Source organism: Tetrao urogallus (genome assembly GCF_951394365.1).
Source record: "Tetrao urogallus genome assembly, chromosome: 5".
NCBI classification, from domain to species: domain Eukaryota; kingdom Metazoa; phylum Chordata; class Aves; order Galliformes; family Phasianidae; genus Tetrao; species Tetrao urogallus.
The window spans coordinates 45,737,569-45,753,550 of NC_136818.1; the positions used below are offsets into that span (position 1 = coordinate 45,737,569).

Sequence of the window (15,982 nt, forward strand, 5' to 3'; positions counted from 1 at the left end):
ATGTTTTGATGTGGAATACTGAAACCCAAAAACAAAAAAACAAAAAAACATAGAACCATGACATTCCACCCCTTATTCTACATCGTTACATCATGCTTAAAATATATATACATATATACAAACAAACAAACGAAATGATTAAAATGCATTACACACACATGGTTATATGCGTATACATAGAATTAGTAACTGCACTCCCCCAGCATCAAGTTTCCTTGTGGTACACATTGGACATCCCCATTCTTCTGCATTACCCACCAAGTGGATCCTGGTCCCTGGGCAAAAACTGTACCACGGAGAGGTTTGCCCTTTCCAGAAGCTGGAGGAACCCAAACTGCCTTTCCTAACATGTTCTTTACATGTACAACGGGGACTTTATCTCCCTCTACGGTATGTAGGGAATTGGATTGGTTAGGACCATCACGATTGATAGATCCTCTGGTATTGACTAACCCGGTAGCTTCTGCCAAATGCTTCTCCCAGTGCTTAAATGTTCCACCACCCAGTGCTTTTAGCATCGTTTTTAACAATCCATTGTATCGTTCTATTTTACCAGAGGCTGGTGCATGATAGGGAATATGGTAAATCCACTCAATGCCATGATCTATGGCCCAAGTATTTACAAGAGATTTTTTGAAATGAGTCCCATTATCTGACTCAATTCTTTCCGGGGTGCCGTGTCGCCACAGGACTTGTTTCTCGAGACCCAGTATGGTGCTTCGGGCGGTAGCATGGGGTACTGCATATGTTTCGAGCCACCCAGTGGTTGCCTCCACCATAGTAAGCTCATAATGCTTACCATTGCGAGATCGTGGCAAGGTGATGTAATCAACCTGCCATGCCTCCCCATATTTATACTTTTGCCATTGCCCTTCCTCCCAGAGAGGTTTCATCCTCTTGGCTTGTTTGACGATGGCACATGTTTCACAGTTATGAATAACCTATGCAATGGCATCCATAGTTAAGTCCACCCCTCGGTCTCTGGCCCATTTGTATGTTGCATCTCTCCCTTGATGACCTGAGGTCTCATGGGCCCATCGAGCTAGAAATAATTCACCCTTGTTCTGCCAGTCCAGGTCTATCTGAGCCACCTCAATTTTGGCAGCTCGGTCTACCTGATGGTTGTTTTGCTGTTCTTCAGTAGCCTGACTCTTGGGCACATGAGCATCTACATGGCGCACCTTCACAACCATATTCTTTGTTCGAGCAGCAATGTCTTTCCACAGTTCAGCAGCCCAAATAGGTTTACCCCTTCTTTGCCAGTTATTTTGCTCCCACTGCTGTAACCACCCCCATAAGGCATTTGCTACCATCCATGAGTCAGTGTAGAGATAGAGCGCTGGCCACCTCTCCAGCGACATCTGGATTCAGCGAACATCTAACCGATTCAGCGACATCTAAGGCCAGTTGGACAGCCTTTACCTCTGCAAATTGGCTTGATTCGCCTTTCCCTTCAGTGGCCTCTGCAACTTGTCGTGTGGGGCTCCACACAGCAGATTTCCATCTGCAATGCTTTCCCACAATACGACACGATCCATCTGTGAACAGGGCATATTTCTTTTCATTCTCTGATAGTTCATTGTATGGTGGGGCCTCTTTAGCACGAGCTACCTCTTCTCCTGGTGGTGTTCCAAACTTTTTACCTTCAGGCCAGTCCATGATGACCTCTAGGATTCCTGGACGGCTGAGGTTCCCCATCCGTGCTCGTTGTGTAATCAGTGCAATCCACTTACTCCAAGTGGCATCAGTAGCATGATGGGTGGAGGGAACCTTTCCCTTGAACATCCAGTTCAGCACTGGCAGTCGAGGTGCCAGAAGGAGCTGTGTGTCAGTACCAACTACTTCAGAAGCAGCCCGAACCCCCTCATACGCGGCTAAGATCTCCTTCTCAGTTGGAGTGTAGCCCTCTTCCGACCCCCTGTAGGCTCGACTCCAGAATCCCAGGGGTCGGCCTCGGGTCTCTCCTGAGGCTCTTTGCCACAAACTCCAAGTGGGACCGTTCTCTCCAGCAGCAGTATAGAGGATGTTCTTTATACCCTGTCCCGTCCGTACTGGCCCTAGGGCCACGGCACGGGCTATCTCCTGTTTAATCTGTTCAAAAGCCTGCTGCTGCTCAGGGCCCCATGTAAACTCATTTCTCATTCGCGTCACATAATAAAGGGGGCTTACAATGAGGCTGTAGTTTGGAACGTGCATTCTCCAAAAGCCCACTGCACCCAGAAAAGATTGTGTCTCTCTTTTGCTAGTGGGTGGAGACATAGCAGTGATTTTGTCGATCACATCTGTCGGGATGTGACGACGGCCATCTTGCCACTTTATACCTAGGAACTGAATCTCCTGGGCAGGTCCTTTCACTTTGCTTCGCTTAATAGCAAAACCAGCACTCAGAAGAACTTGGATCATTCACTCTCCTTTCGCGAAGACTTCTTCTGCTGTATCGCCCCACACAGTGATGTCATCAATGTGCTGCAGGTGCTCAGGAGCACTGCCCTGTTCCAATACAGTTTGGATCAACCCATGGCAAATGGTTGGGCTGTGTTTCCACCCCTGGGGCAAACGGTTCCAGGTACACTGAACGCCCCTCCATGTGAAAACAAACTGTGGCTTACATTCTTTGGCCAAAGGAATGGAAAAGAAGGCATTAGCAATGTCAATGGTGGCATACCATTTGGCCGCTTTTGACTCCAGTTCATACTGGAGTTCTAACATGTCCGGCACAGCAGCACTCAGTGGGGGAGTGACTTCATTCAGGCCACGGTAGTCCACCGTCAGCCTCCATTCTCCACTGGCTTTACGCACTGGCCATATGGGGCTGTTAAAAGGCGAGTGAGTTTTGCTGATCACTCCCTGGCTCTCTAGCTGACGAATTAACTTATGAATGGGGAGCAAAGAATCCCTGTTGGTGCGGTACTGCCGCCTGTGCACCGTTTTTGTAGCAATCGGTACCTGTTGCTCTTTTACTCGCAGCAGACCCACAACAGACGGATCTCCTGACAGGCCAGGCAAAACAGACAACTGCTTAACGTTGTCTGTGTCCACAGCAGCTATTCCAAAGGCCCATCGATACCCCTTAGGATCCTTGAAATGCCCCCTTCTGAGATAATCCATACCTAGTATACATGGAGCCCCTGGGCCCATCACAATAGGATGTTTTTGCCAGTCCTTACCAGTGAGGCTTATCTCAGCCTCCAACACAGTCAATTCTTGAGAGCCCCCGGTCACTCCAGAAATATGGATTGATTCTGTCCCTTCATGACTCGAGGGCATCAGAGTGCACTGTGCACCAGTGTCCACCAGTGCCTTATACTTCAGTGGTTCTGATGTGCCAGGCCATCGAATCCACACAGTCCAATATACTCTATTATCCCTTCCCCCCCACTGACTGAGGGCAGGGCCCCTCTATTCATTACCTGTGGTAACTGGAGCAACTGCACTGGTGGTTGATCTGCCTTGTAATTCTTTCACCCGGGCTCGTAGTACAGGAGTAGGTTGACCGTGCCACTTCCTCATGTCTTCTCCATGGTCACGTAGGTAATACCATAAGGCAATTCGCGGTGTATTATCCCTTACTTGAGCCGGAGAGCGTTTGCCTCTAACAGCTGAGATTTTTGATGGTGCACGTGAGAAGGAAGGTTCATCGTCTTTAGTTAGGTGGACTCGCAAAAATTTCATCATCTCCTCCACCTCCTTCGCTAGACTCATTTGATTATCCTGATCTTCATCCAGTGTCTCTGATACTGCTACAGGTTTGTCACGGTTAATCAGTTGAGACACTTGCTCCGTCATTTTTGATATAGCAGCAACAGCAGCATGAATTGGGGACAGCAATTGTTCGTAGTTTTGGAGCGTAACAATTAATTCATAAACTAAGGGCGTTCTCTGTTGTTCGTTGTATCTGTCACATGCTGACGTTAGTGTAGCGGCATATTTGTCCGGCGCTGTTGTCACGATTTTCTGCCATATCTCGGGTGTCGTCCTCACTTTTTCAGGGTCGCGGTTTTGGTGTGGGTGGTTAGGAACAAAGTTAGGGTCATACAACATTTCCACCACGCCTATTTCCCTCAAATACTGGATACCCTTTTCAACTGTATCCCATTTCTTCATCGCAATCTTCAAGCCATTTTTGAAGGGATACTTTTCCTTCACGGCTGTTAACACTCGTTCCCAGAGGGAGGCAGCCTCATCCAAACATTGACTAATTCCTCTATCAATAGCTGGATCTCTGGCAATGGCGCCTAGTTGGCGAGCTTCATTACCATCCAGAGATAAGCTATGGGCTCCACTGTCCCAACAGCGAACCAACCAGGAAACAAGAGTTTCATTCGGGCGCCGTGTAAACTCCTTTCTTGAACCTTGGATTTCAGTCATCTTTAGAGGCCGGCAAGTAGTAATAGAGACTTCCTCTTCATCACTCTCTTCTGCACGTCTCTTAGTTTTCCCTTTTGCCTTTCGCAATGGTGGTGGTTCTGAGGAGGGCCCCTCGCCTGGATCTTCCTCCACCTCCTCCTCCTCTTCTTCTCTTTTTCGTTCAAGACGCGAAGACACTCGTTTCCATTTCTTGCCCTCCACAGGAGCAACTGGTATTGTTACTGGTGTCTCCTGTGATTGATTAGATTTGACTTGGGGATTTTCCCCTTTGGCTTGAACCTCAGCTCAGAAACTCTCTCTCTCCAGAATGGTATTATATAGGGTACGGTAAGCACAAGCCAAACCCCAAGTGTATAATCAATAGATATCAAGATGTTATAATCACAATATAATTGTATAATCAATAGATATCAAGATGTTATAATCACAACATAATCAAGAGAGTTAGGCAAAATAGACAACGATCACAAAAAGAGAATAGGTGGAAGAGCTTACCCTTCGGCTGAGCTCACCACAAAACACCAAGAGAGGTGATCTCCAGAAGAGATCCTTCCCCTCTGGTAGCCAGCTCTTAAATAGGTCTAGGAGGGGTGGAGCCTGGCTCCACCCCTTCCGGTAGCACAGGTGAATTGCCTTCACCTGTGCTCCTCTGGCTGACTCATGGCTCGCCTCAGGTGATTAATCAGAGGTTCAGGCCGTGACTCAGCAGTTCCCATACACCAAGTAAGTTGTACCTCCTTAGATTTATGTAAGCCGCATAGTCCCCGACTCAAATACTGGCTTAGTTTCTCAGGATCCCACAGGTGTTCAAGAGTAAAATCCCATGACACTGCGGGTCCCCAGGCTTCTAAGACCTTTCCTAAACCTCTCCATATTCCCTGCCAGTCATCATTCTCTAGTTTTGGAGGAGACTCCTTATTACGAATGCGTTGGAGTACATTCAGGAAAATTAACGACGTGCACACCAACATGAGTATTAATTCAAGATTCGAAAAACGTTTGATAAACCGAGAAGAAAACCTGGAGACTGTTTCTCCAGAAAACCTGGAGATTGTGCTGTTTGTAAAATTAGCTATTCCATTTGGGATGTAGCTGTTTGTGAAATTAGCCATTCCTTCGGGGATGTAGTTGTTTGTGAAATTAGCCATTCCTTCTGGGATGTAAATGTCAAAATTCAAATCATACCACATTGCAAGTAGGTAAAACATAGGTGTCTCCATCAGTACCCTTAGGTAGTTATATATGAATGCAATTCCACAACACGTAAGTGTGAGATGGATTATTGGCCAGTAGGTTGTGAGTAACAACATTGCCTTAAATCCTTTACCTAGCACCCCCACAATAACGAGTGGGTTCATCACTGGTGCTTGCTAAAAAGGGGTTAACGAATTGAAGCTAACAAGAGGAGGGGAAAAAAAAAGAGAAAAAGGCACTACCCAGACTAAGTAGTGCTCAAAGTTTACAAATATCCCAGAACACTGGCAGTACGCCTAATCTTTCAAGGTCAGGATTTCCAGCACAGAAACATGAACTACTGATAATGCTCCCTAACGAAGATCTCTAAGAGCAGAGAGAAAAAGAGATTCGTTCTAAAAGCTAAAAAGCAGCGAGCCCCATGTTGGGCGCCAAAAATCTGTCACAGAGCTGACCGGATCAATCTATGCCCGTGACAGGGGTGACAGGCCTCTGCCCTCCCCCCCACCCCAGTCCCACAAAACATGGGAAGGAAGGAAGGGAGGAAAAGAGCAGCGGCAACAATCTATAGAGGAAAACTTATTTTACTATAATATTGGAATACAAGATAACACAATAAATACAATTTAATTGAAATTGAGATTAATAAGTCAGACAAGATGAGAGAGAGAGAGTTCCCGGGACCGAGTCAAACCTGAAAAGCTTGGAACGGCTAGAAAAGCACCCTCCAGCACCCACTGCCAGGCAGCAGGAGAGCGCCCCCCCCCACCCCGAAGGGCCAGATCCCGTGACTGCTGTAATGTACAGGGATAGGTACTTAGAATTGGGGCAGTGACACTTTAATGCCCCGTACACTACATGATGTTTTGATGTGGAATACTGAAACCCAAAAACAAAAAACAAAAACAAAAAAACATAGAACCATGACAGCAAGCCATCCAGAGGGACCTGGACAGGCTGGAGAAGTGGGCCCATGAAAACCTAATGAGGTTCAATAAGCCAAAGGCAGGGTGCTGCACTTAGGCCAGGGGCAATCCCAGGTACTTATACCAACTGGGGGAAGATCTCCTTGAGAACAGCTCTGCAGAGAAGGACTTGGGGGTCCAGGTAGATGAGAAGCTGGACATGAGCCAGCAGTGTGCCCTTGCAGCCCAGAAGGCCAACTGGGTTCTGGGCTGCATTAAAAGAGAGGTGACCAGCAGGGAGAGGGAAGTGATTACATCCCCCTTTACCTGGCTCTTGTGAGGCCCCATCTGCAGTACTTCATCCAAGCCCGCAACCCCCAGTACAGGACGGACTTGTAGCTCTTGGAGAGGGTCCAGAGGAGGGCCACTAAGATGATCAGAGGGCAGGAGCACCTGTCCTGTGAGGAAAGGATGAGGGAACTGGGATTATTCAGCATGGAGAAGAGAAGCTCTTGGGAGACTGCATTATGGCCTTCCAGTACCTGACGGGAGCAAATGAACAAGAACGGGAACGGCTGTGATAGGACAATGGGGAAATGGTCTTAAACTGAGACAGGGGTGGTTCAGGTTAGATATTAGGAGGAAGTTTTTCCGCACAGAGGACACATTGCAACAGGTTGCCCAAGGAGGTTGTGGATGCCCCATCCCTGAAGGCATTCAAGGCCAGGCTGGATGTGGTCCTGGGCAGTCTGGTCTGGTGGTAGGCAACTCTGCACACAGCAGGGTGGTTGAAACTAGGTGATCTTTGAGGTCCTTTTTAACCCAGGCCATTCTATGGTTCCACGAAATTTACAGAAAAACTGGTGGGGATATGAACCGGTGGCAGAGAGACTCTGTAGCAATGCAAACTCCCATGAGTTAGTCCTCTACAAAGCAAACATCCATGAACTCCACTTTCACCAACTACAAGTTAATAGGCACAAAAGAACTTTCATAAACTGCTATGGTAATGTCGGCACTTACGCAGCAGTTAAGATAAGCACATCAAAACCTGCCTGAACATGCTGGCAACATAATTATTAAACAAAGAACCGAGTAAAGGTGATTCAGAAGCAAAAAGGAAAGTAGAAAGTCCAGGGCCTTCCAGAGCAGGAGTTCCTCATTCTATAGCATCATAGAATGGTTGGGTTGGAAGGACCCTCAAAGACCATCCAGATCCAATACCGCTGCCCGGGGAAGGGACACCATCCAATAAACCTGGTTGTTCTAAGCCCCATCCAGACAGGCCTTAAACACCTCCAAGGAAAGGGCATCCACAGTTCCTGCGGGCAGACTGTTGCTGCACTGAACCACTCTCACTGTGAATATCTTGTTCCTTACGACTAACCTAAACCTACCCCCTTTCAGTTTAAAACCATTACACCTTCTCCTGTCAATACACACCTTCCACTTCTTTCCTGCAAACCCCCTTCAAGTATCGGAAGGCTACTGCAAGAGCTCCTTGGAGCCTTCCTTTCTCCAGGCTGAACAAACACAGCTCTCAGCCTAACTTCCCAGGAGAGGTGCTCCAGCCATGGCCTTTCACGACCCTCCTCTGGACCTGCTACAAGTCCACCACTCTCTTATCCTGGCAGCTGCTGAGCTCCCAGACACAGAACAGCAGTTTGGGTCTCAGAATCACAAAGTAGAGCAGGAGAATTACCACCCTTGACCTATGGGCCACATCTCCTTTAATGCAGTGAAGGATACAATTGGATTTTTAGGACACAGGGGCCCTTTTGGAGCAGACCACCTAGTCTGATCTGGTGTTTGGGATCACCCCAGACAGGTACAGGACCTTCGAGAAACTTTCTCCAGCATCATGAGCCTCTGATGCATTCACAGCTCAAGCCCATCAAGGTCCATCCAGACAACATCTTAGCCCTAGAGAGCATCAACCACACCACTCTGCTCAGAAGCACGCTCAAATTTGATGAAGGAGCACTCAGAACGCCTCTTGACATCACCCTCACTTACCCCAAGCAGTCAGCACAAAGGAAGCATTCCCTTCCCAGCCTGGGGGAAACGTGAGCTGCAAGCTCCCTTGGCCACAAAACAACAAGTCAGGGTCAACAAAAGGCCTACTCCAAGTCCCCACAACCAAAGCAAGGGGACCAAGCAACCCCAGGAAAGACAAAGCTCCAAACACAGCCATGGCCTGCCCTACAACACCCATCCTGCTCTCCTGCCAAGCACCATGAAGCACCTGCCCTTAGCCTGGAGCTTTTAAGCTGTGGAGACAGCTGGGAAGAACGAGTCCTGACGCTTCCAGGTGGACCCAACCCAGCAGTTTAACATCTTCTACTGCTCCCAGCTGCCTCCAAAGCCATCACTGTGTGCTTTGCACCCATCCCAGCAAACAGTCACAGGCCACCAGCTCAGCTTCTGTCACGAGATGGCTCTGTGTTCACAGGGTGTTAACATGGAAGCATGGAAACAGTCTCCTGCTTGCAATCGATGGATAAGTAGGGAGCTGTGCATGCATGAAAAGACGTGGTTTCCCTTATATACTCCTGGCTCTGGTCTGCTGCACTGTTTGCATGAAGTGTGACCACAACCAGTGGTGTCAGGAAGACAGTAACAGTAACAGCACAGATGGTTTCCCCTAATGAGAACTAGTAGAAACTGTGCTGAATAGTAGAAAACACTTACAGCAACGATGCTATACAGCATATACAACAGAACACTTCTGGGAGCACCTCAAGTGGAACACCACATTTATAATATGAACTCTGTAACAATAAACTGGGAGTGAAATAAGTAGCCCTATTAGCAGACATGAAATTTCATAAACCTGATGGCCTCTGCAGTTCTTTAACACGAGATGTGTCTTTAATCAACAAAGCATATCTGACACATCCTGATTTCACAACACAGGGCAAAAATCCAATGATTGATAAGTAGTATCAAGTAACTCAGCCATGTGATTGAAAACCTGTAGTTTACGTAACAAAGCAGAACCCTTCAGTATATAAAGGGGCACAGGCAGCCACAACAGCACAATCAGCAGCTTGTGTCCACCTCGGAAATGTTGCTCCTGGGAGCAGCAAGCGTTGTCCTCCTGATCTGTGTGGCTTGCCTGCTCTCCATCGTGCAATGGAGAAAAAGGTCTGGAAAGGGGAAGATGCCTGAGGGACCAGCTCCCCTTCCCATCGTAGGGAACATGCTGCAGGTGAAACCAAAGGATTTAGCCAAAACTCTTGAGAAGGTAAGGACTCCCTTCTTTCCTCTCAGTTTCTGCTGAGGGTGAGGAATGTGTGGGCTGTGTGCATGGGGACGATGTGTGGCTGTAGCTTGCTGAGTGGCAGTGGGCAAGGAGCAGAAAAGCCCTGGGGATCTCAGCTGACCCCTCGCTGCTTCCGCCCTTGTTATGGGGCTGATGGCTCACTGATGTTTGTCTTGAGAGGACCTGGCCTCACTTAACACTGCAGGTCTGTGAGGCTGCCCAGCTTGCAGCAGGAGGCAGCAGCAGCCTGATCACTTTTCAACCCCTCCTCTCTACCTGCTCCACAGCCACGCTCTCTCTTGCATTTTGACAGCTCTCTGAAAAATACGGGCCGGTCTTCTCAGTGCAACTGGGTTCAACTCCAGTAGTGGTGCTGTCTGGATATGAGGTGGTGAAAGAAGCCTTGATTGATCGTGCGGATGAGTTTGCTGCCAGAGGACACATGCCAATGGCAGACCGGGCTAACAAAGGATTAGGTATGCTCACTGACTGAGCTTCCCCTGAGGAAAAGGGAAGCGCTGAGGACAAGTATGGCAGATGAGGGCTGGAGCAAATGATGCATGTATGAGGGCAGCCAGAGAGAGGAGGGTGGGTCCCACTGCGACAAGGGAAGGCAGGGCAGCTCTCAGTCTCTGGCTTCCACCACGTGAAGTGCGTAAGAGAGACATGGAGCCAGACTGGGCTCACGTGTGCACAGCAAAGGGCAAGAAGCAACGGAGCCACGTTGCAGTAGGGGAAGTTCTGTGTGGATGCAAGGGATCAGCTGTTCACAAGGAGGTTGGTTATGTCTTGGAGAAGGCCAAAAGCAGGCTGCTGGACTACAGCACCTCTGCAGGTTGCCTCCAAACCACAGTGCTATACAATGCTGTGTCAGTGCTCCCCCAGAGACAGCACTCGCTCTCATTGCGAGCCTCCACTTATCACAGGTCCAGCACACCCAAGACAGGTCTTTCCCCTTTCTTCTTCCTCCACAGGCATTATTTTCAGCAACAACGAGGGATGGTTACAAGTTCGGCGGTTTGCTCTCACCACTCTGCGCAACTTTGGGATGGGGAAGAGGAGCATAGAAGAGAGGATCCAGGAGGAAGCTGAGCACTTGCTTGAAGAGATCAGAAAAACAAACAGTACGATCTGCTTTTAATATCGCCTACGTTTGCAAAAAAAGGAATGTGCCAAGGGAGCCCATGTTCTTAGCAGAAGCTGTGGGGTCTCCATTCTTGGAGATGCTCAAAAGATGTTGGTATGTGATCCTGCGGCAGCGGCTCTAAGTGGCCCTGCTTGAACAGTGGGCAAGGTGGCCTCTCAGAAGACTCTGAACCGTTCTGGTGGGTTGAGAACTGGCTTACTGGCAGAGAAAAGAGTCATCATTGGCGGTGCAGAGTCCGCTTGGAGGCCTTTAACTAGCGGTGTTCCACAGGGGTTGGTACTGGGTCCGCTCTTGTTCAACATCTTCATTGATGACCTTGATGAGGGGATAGTGGCCACCCTCAGCAAGTTTGGTGATGATACGACGCTGGGAGGATTGGCTGACACACCTGAAGGCTGTGCTGCCATTCAGTGAGACCCGGAGAGCAGGGCAGTAAGAAACCAGATGAGGTTTAACAAACTAAGTGTAGAGTCTTGCATCTAGGAGGAATAATTGCATGCACCAGTACAGGTTGGGGGATGACCTGCTGGAGAGGAGCTCTGCAGAGAGGGACCTGGGTGTCCTGGTGGACGACAGGTTGGCCATGAGCCAGCGGTGTGCCCTTGTGGCCAAAAACGCCAATAGCATTCTGGGGTGCATTAAAAAGAGGGTGGCCAGCAGGTCGAGGGAGGCGATCCTCCCCCCCTGCTCTGCCCTGGTAAGGCCTCATCTGGAGTACTGCGTCCAGTTCTGGGCTCCCAGTACGAAAAAGACAGGGATCTCTTGGAAAGAGTCCAGCAGAGGGCCACAAAGATCATCAGTCATGGAGCATCAACCCTATGAAGAAAGGCTAAGTGAACTGGGTCTGTTCAGCCTTGAGAAAAGAAGACTGAGAGGGGACCCGATCCAGGTCTATAAATATCTAAGGTGTGGGGGGCAGAGTGGCGAGGCCAGACTGTTGTCAGCAGTGTGTGGAGACAGGACAAGGGGGAACGGACTGAAAGCGAAACATAGGAAGTTCTGCACAAATGTGAGCAAGAACTTCTTTACGGTGAGGGTGATGGAGCACTGGAACAGGCCGCCAAGGGAGAGTGTGGAGTCTCCTTCTCTGGAGATATTCAAGACCTGCCTGGATGCATACTTGTGCAACCTGGTATGAGGAACCTGCTTTGGCAGGGGGGTTGGACTCGATGATCTCTGGAGGTCCCTTCCAACCTCTACAATTCTGTGATTCTGTGAGTCTGTTAGGGCACCTTCCTGCACATTTGATTCCCGAGCTGTTAAGCTGTTAACACTGCCAGGATCACATAGAGTTCCTTTTGGAGAACCCCTCTGCTTCATTCAGAGACTGTGAAATTCCACTGTCCACTGCAGCTCATGTTACCCACCGTAGCCGTAGGTTTTATTTAATTATTTCATTACTTATTTATAGATTGTAACTTTTCTGAACGCACAGGAATGCCCTTCGACCCAACGTTCAAGCTGAGCTGCGCTGTCTCCAATGTCATATGTTCCATCGTCTTTGGGAAACGATATGACTACAAAGACAAAAAGTTCCTGTCCCTGATGAGCCACATGAACCACATATTTGAACTGAGCAACTCTCGCTGGGGACAGGTACATTCAGCAGATATTTCATAGTGGGGACATTTTGCCAGAGGAGCAGGAGGCCTTCCTCACAGGAAAGTCTCCTCTCATCCTTCACAGTAGGACCCATCAACACTGCTGCAGAAAAGGGAATACCTTCAAAACAATAAGCACCTTTTCCACCCCACCACAGTGGGGTTGGAACTAGATGATCTTGAAGGCCCTTTGCATCCCAAACCATTCAATAACTCTAAGAATTCATACTGTGACCAAGCAGGTCACAGTTGCTCTGTTGAAATTGTGCACAGCCCCACAGCCCTTCTACTTGTCTCAGCTAAGGGAGTTGAGCCTGCCTGCTTTTGGCTAATCACAAAGACTAGGGCAATGGTCACACCAGGGACCTTCCTGTTTCTTTCCTTCCAGTTGTACCAGATGTTCTCCTACATCCTGGATTATTTGCCGGGCCCACACAACAAGATATTCATAGAAACTGATGCCATAAAAGCATTTGTTGCAGAGGAGGTGAAGCTGCATCAAGCCTCCCTGGATCCCAGTGCCCCTCAGGATTTCATTGACTGCTTCCTCAGCAAAATGCAGGAGGTAAGGAGACAGCACGCAGCCTCAGCTCATTCTTAAACACACCTGTGCTGAATCACTTTCCTTCTCATAACCAACAGTGACATTGTACTTACCCTTCCCGATTCTCAACCACTGCAACAGGTCTGCGCAGTGGAAATAATCAGTTTTGACTGTGCTCATAGCTGGTGGCCTGTAAACTCACCAGCTGCTACCCTGGGGCACTCACAATCGGATCTTCCAGCTCTTCTACTGGAAAGCAAGTGGCATAAGAAGGGCAAGTAGGCAGCTGTGTACCGTACAGCACTCAGCTGGAAAGATGCCTGCTATTGGGTCTGGCTTGCAGCTCTTTAATAGCATTGCAAGGTCCCAAATGGCTGCTGCACCTTAGCGGAAAAATGCAACGGCTCTGGAAGGGCCACACTGCTCAGTTCAACCTGAGAAACAGCACAGTTTTTTCTCTAGGAAAAAGACAATCCCAAATCACACTTCCACATGACAAACCTGATAACCTCGACGTTCGACTTGTTCCTTGCTGGAACAGAGACAACTAGCACCACTACACGATATGGGCTTCTGCTTCTTCTCAAATATCCAAAGATACAAGGTACTGGTCTACAGTATTTTTTCCTCTCTACTGTTCCCCAGGTTGTGACAGATATCTCAGAGTATTTCCCTCTCCCAAACTTACTCTCTCATATTCTACATACACGGCCAAAGTCCTTGCATTGTCATACCCTAGGGTGGCTGGTAGAGATCTCCTGGCTTCACTAGCAAGAGCAGCAAATGCACCCGCAGGGACTTGATTGTGTCCACATCTTTATCTCTCGGTACTCCAATGTAACTAAGCTGTTATAAGGCATTCTTGGAATAGGCTGCAGAGAAGATGCATTCCGGACAACACCTAAATCAACATAAATGTTCCCAACATCACTGAGTTGCTACTGAACCCACAGGATTTGAGGACTGCTTAGGACAACCTGCTTGGGTGGGGTTTGCCTTATTCGCTCATCTTATTGGCTGTGCTTCTCACGACAGAGAAAGTTCAAGAAGAGATTGATCGGGTAGTAGGACGATCACGAAGACCTTGCGTGGCTGACCGGACCCAGATGCCCTACACAGATGCAGTGGTCCATGAAATCCAGCGCTTCATCACCCTCATCCCTATGAGCCTCCCTCATGCAGTCACCAAGGATGTCCACTTCAGAGACTACGTCATTCCCAAGGTTAGCAGGCAAGCTCCCTCCGGTTTGGCAACAGCGCGGCAGCACCACTGCTGTCAGGCTGTCAGATAGAGGCCAGGAGCAAGAAATGCTGGGGCCAGACCTTGTCCACGTTCAGGCCTTCATAAAGGTTCTATCCTCACATCCCAGCGGTTTCGCTAGCTTCCGTGCACTGCCTTGTTGCTGCCCCCTGGGCCCAGACTGGAACACTAGCTCTGACCAACTCCTCTACTGCCTTGCTCTGTACACTGCCCAGTTAGGGGAAACACGCAGAGCTCACAACAAAACATAGCTGTGTCACCTCGCACAGGCACCAAGCTCACCACAATCCACTAGAGCCTGGGCCACTGTGCTCACATTTCTTCATGTCTTCTGACACGATCGTACCGCTAAGTCCAGCCGTTGCTTGGCAGGCAGCAGGATTAAGTGGCCCAACGCCGCTCCCCTTCATGTTCTGCCCTTCTCGTGTCACTGCAGGGCACCACCATCTTTCCCCTCCTCAGTACCGCACTGTATGACAGCAAGGAGTTTCCAAACCCAACTGAGTTTAATCCTGGACATTTCTTGAACCAGAACGGCACCTTTAGGAAGAGCGAGTTCTTCATTCCCTTCTCAGCAGGTAAGGCACAGCCTTCCTCCCTCAGGAGCTGTGGTCCTCCTGCTCAGGTGACCACACATGCTCCCAGCCCAGTCCTGCCAGCGCTTCCTCAGGGCTCACTGCTCTCTGTTTAATTCCTCTCAGCTGATCTCTTCCCCAGCCACATTGGACACCTTGGTTAGGGCCTGACAGCTTTTCAAAACCCCCGCTGGGAGATGCTGATGGAATGACACGCAGCGGACCCGTTCTCATTTTCTAAACTAGCTGTCACCTTCATACGCAACCATCAAAGCCAGCCTGAACCAACCTGTCTTTCCACGGCAGCTCCACTTTTCCCACGCTCCTCTTAAGTAGGCCACGGGCAGACACCCGCTGTCCAAAAGCCCCAACCCTCCGCTCTCAACCACCCTCTGCATCACCTCACTCCCATCCCCTCCGCCCCTCCTCCTGTGTTCAACACTTCTCCTGCTCCTGTTCTGCCATCACACACCCAGCCAAACTTCCACGCACCTCGCTGCTGCGGCTGCATCTAGTCAACGTGTGCTTTAGCTGCATACATAACACGTGGGCTTAGTACAAACACTGAGCCGCTCAACATCAGCTGCTCAGTGCTATTGGTTGTGTTTGCTTCCAGGGAAACGAATTTGCCCTGGAGAGGGCCTGGCACGCATGGAGATATTCTTATTCTTGACCGCCATCCTGCAGAACTTCACCGTGAAGCCTGTTGTCAGCCCTGAGGAACTCAGCATCACCCCAACACTGAGTGGGACAGGAAATGTTCCTCCCTACTACCAGCTCTGTGCTATCCCCCGCTGAGGGGCACAAAACCTCACTGCTGTGCTCCTCAGCCAGTCCGCTCCTTTACACATCCCCGACTCAAACCAGTGGCAGGAACTTTGCCCCACCACCTCAAAGCCTCCACGAGGACAGCCCACAGACAAAGCCCCAGGCAGACCAAACACAGATCTGCACCTGCTCACACAGCGCAGGAGGTGATGTTGCACCCCACTGCAATGACACTATGTCACATCACGGGCTGCATGAGCACAGCAGACCCACTGAACAGCTGATTTGCTCACAGCTGTGACTCTGTGGCTATCCATCACCCGCTTCTCTGGCCTTGTGTGTCCCAACAGCAGC

The 15,982-nt window shown here is 49.4% G+C and overlaps 1 protein-coding gene across 1 annotated transcript; it reads left to right on the forward strand.

Moving 5' to 3' along the window:
* Positions 1-9,534: 9,534 nt before the first annotated feature.
* On the forward strand, positions 9,535-15,658 carry LOC306946351 (cytochrome P450 2C9-like; the record flags this gene model as incomplete). The annotated part of the gene is made up of 9 exons (XM_079535354.1): positions 9,535-9,714; positions 10,046-10,208; positions 10,707-10,856; positions 12,315-12,475; positions 12,869-13,045; positions 13,487-13,628; positions 14,060-14,247; positions 14,722-14,863; positions 15,477-15,658. 9 exons carry the CDS (start codon positions 9,535-9,537, stop codon positions 15,656-15,658), a joined length of 1,485 nt encoding a protein of 494 aa, XP_079391480.1.
* Positions 15,659-15,982: the final 324 nt, after the last annotated feature.